Genomic DNA, 810 nt, shown 5'->3' with positions numbered 1-810 from the left:
CAATGGGGTGAGAGTGCGAGTGTTTTTTTTTTTGGGGGGGGGGGACCCCCTACATACGCCACTATATTACTTACGTAAAATAAGGCCATTCCAGTGGCTTGTCGTGGTTGTTTATGACCGGAGATTTTGGTCTTGGTGGAGGTGGAGGAGTTTCATTGCGTTCAGCTGCTTCAGCCTCAATGTCTTTTGGCATTTCCTCTTGTTCATTTTGAGGTACATCGTCTGGTTCTTTAGTGTCTTCGGCTGTATTATGTTTTTCACCATTAATTAACCAATCGTCTTTCGTTGCATCATTATCATTTACCACAGCTTTATCCTCTGCCGTCACAATAACGTTCTCTCCAGTCGCGCTATCGTTCTCTGCTGTCGCAGAATCCTCTATCGTCTCAGCGTCATTCTGCCCCGCCGCTGCCGTGCTATCTTTCGGATCTTCTTCTGTATTCTTCTTTAGCTCTTCAGTATTTGCATCAACATTTGCATCTTTTGTTTGTGAACTACTATCTTCAGGATATTCCGTTGACGAAACTTGTTCGCCATCAACCTCTTGCACTACTTCGACGGCCTCTTCTGAAACGCGTTCTGACTCCATTATTGCCTCACACGCAAATGATTTCGTTTCAGACGCTATTTCTGAAGCTTTTGCAAGCTCATTCAAGGCTTTAGTAAGCGAGGAATCGATATCTTTGTCTGTAAAATGAATTTGTAGTATTAGTCATAATATCAACTTAAATGTAATAATAATAATATTTTGCAACATCATAAATGTTTATTATATTAAATACATATATAGGCCTATATACATATACATAT

The 810-nt window shown here is 40.4% G+C and overlaps 1 protein-coding gene across 1 annotated transcript; it reads right to left on the bottom strand.

Annotated features, from left to right (window-relative positions):
• Window positions 1–74: 74 nt before the first annotated feature.
• Window positions 75–691, bottom strand: LOC117121221 (glutamic acid-rich protein-like; the record flags this gene model as incomplete). Its single annotated transcript, XM_033266348.1, has 1 exon — window positions 75–691. A coding segment is annotated over exon 1 (515 nt), but the record flags the coding sequence as incomplete, so codon positions are not given.
• Window positions 692–810: the final 119 nt, after the last annotated feature.

The sequence above is a fragment of the Anneissia japonica genome, unplaced genomic scaffold (genome assembly GCF_011630105.1).
Source record: "Anneissia japonica isolate Jap-2015-1 unplaced genomic scaffold, ASM1163010v1 scaffold129469_len810_cov138_single, whole genome shotgun sequence".
Lineage (NCBI taxonomy): Eukaryota > Metazoa > Echinodermata > Crinoidea > Comatulida > Comatulidae > Anneissia > Anneissia japonica.
The sequence above is the reverse complement of the archived record's forward strand: the minus strand, read 5'-3'. Positions and strand labels throughout refer to the sequence as shown.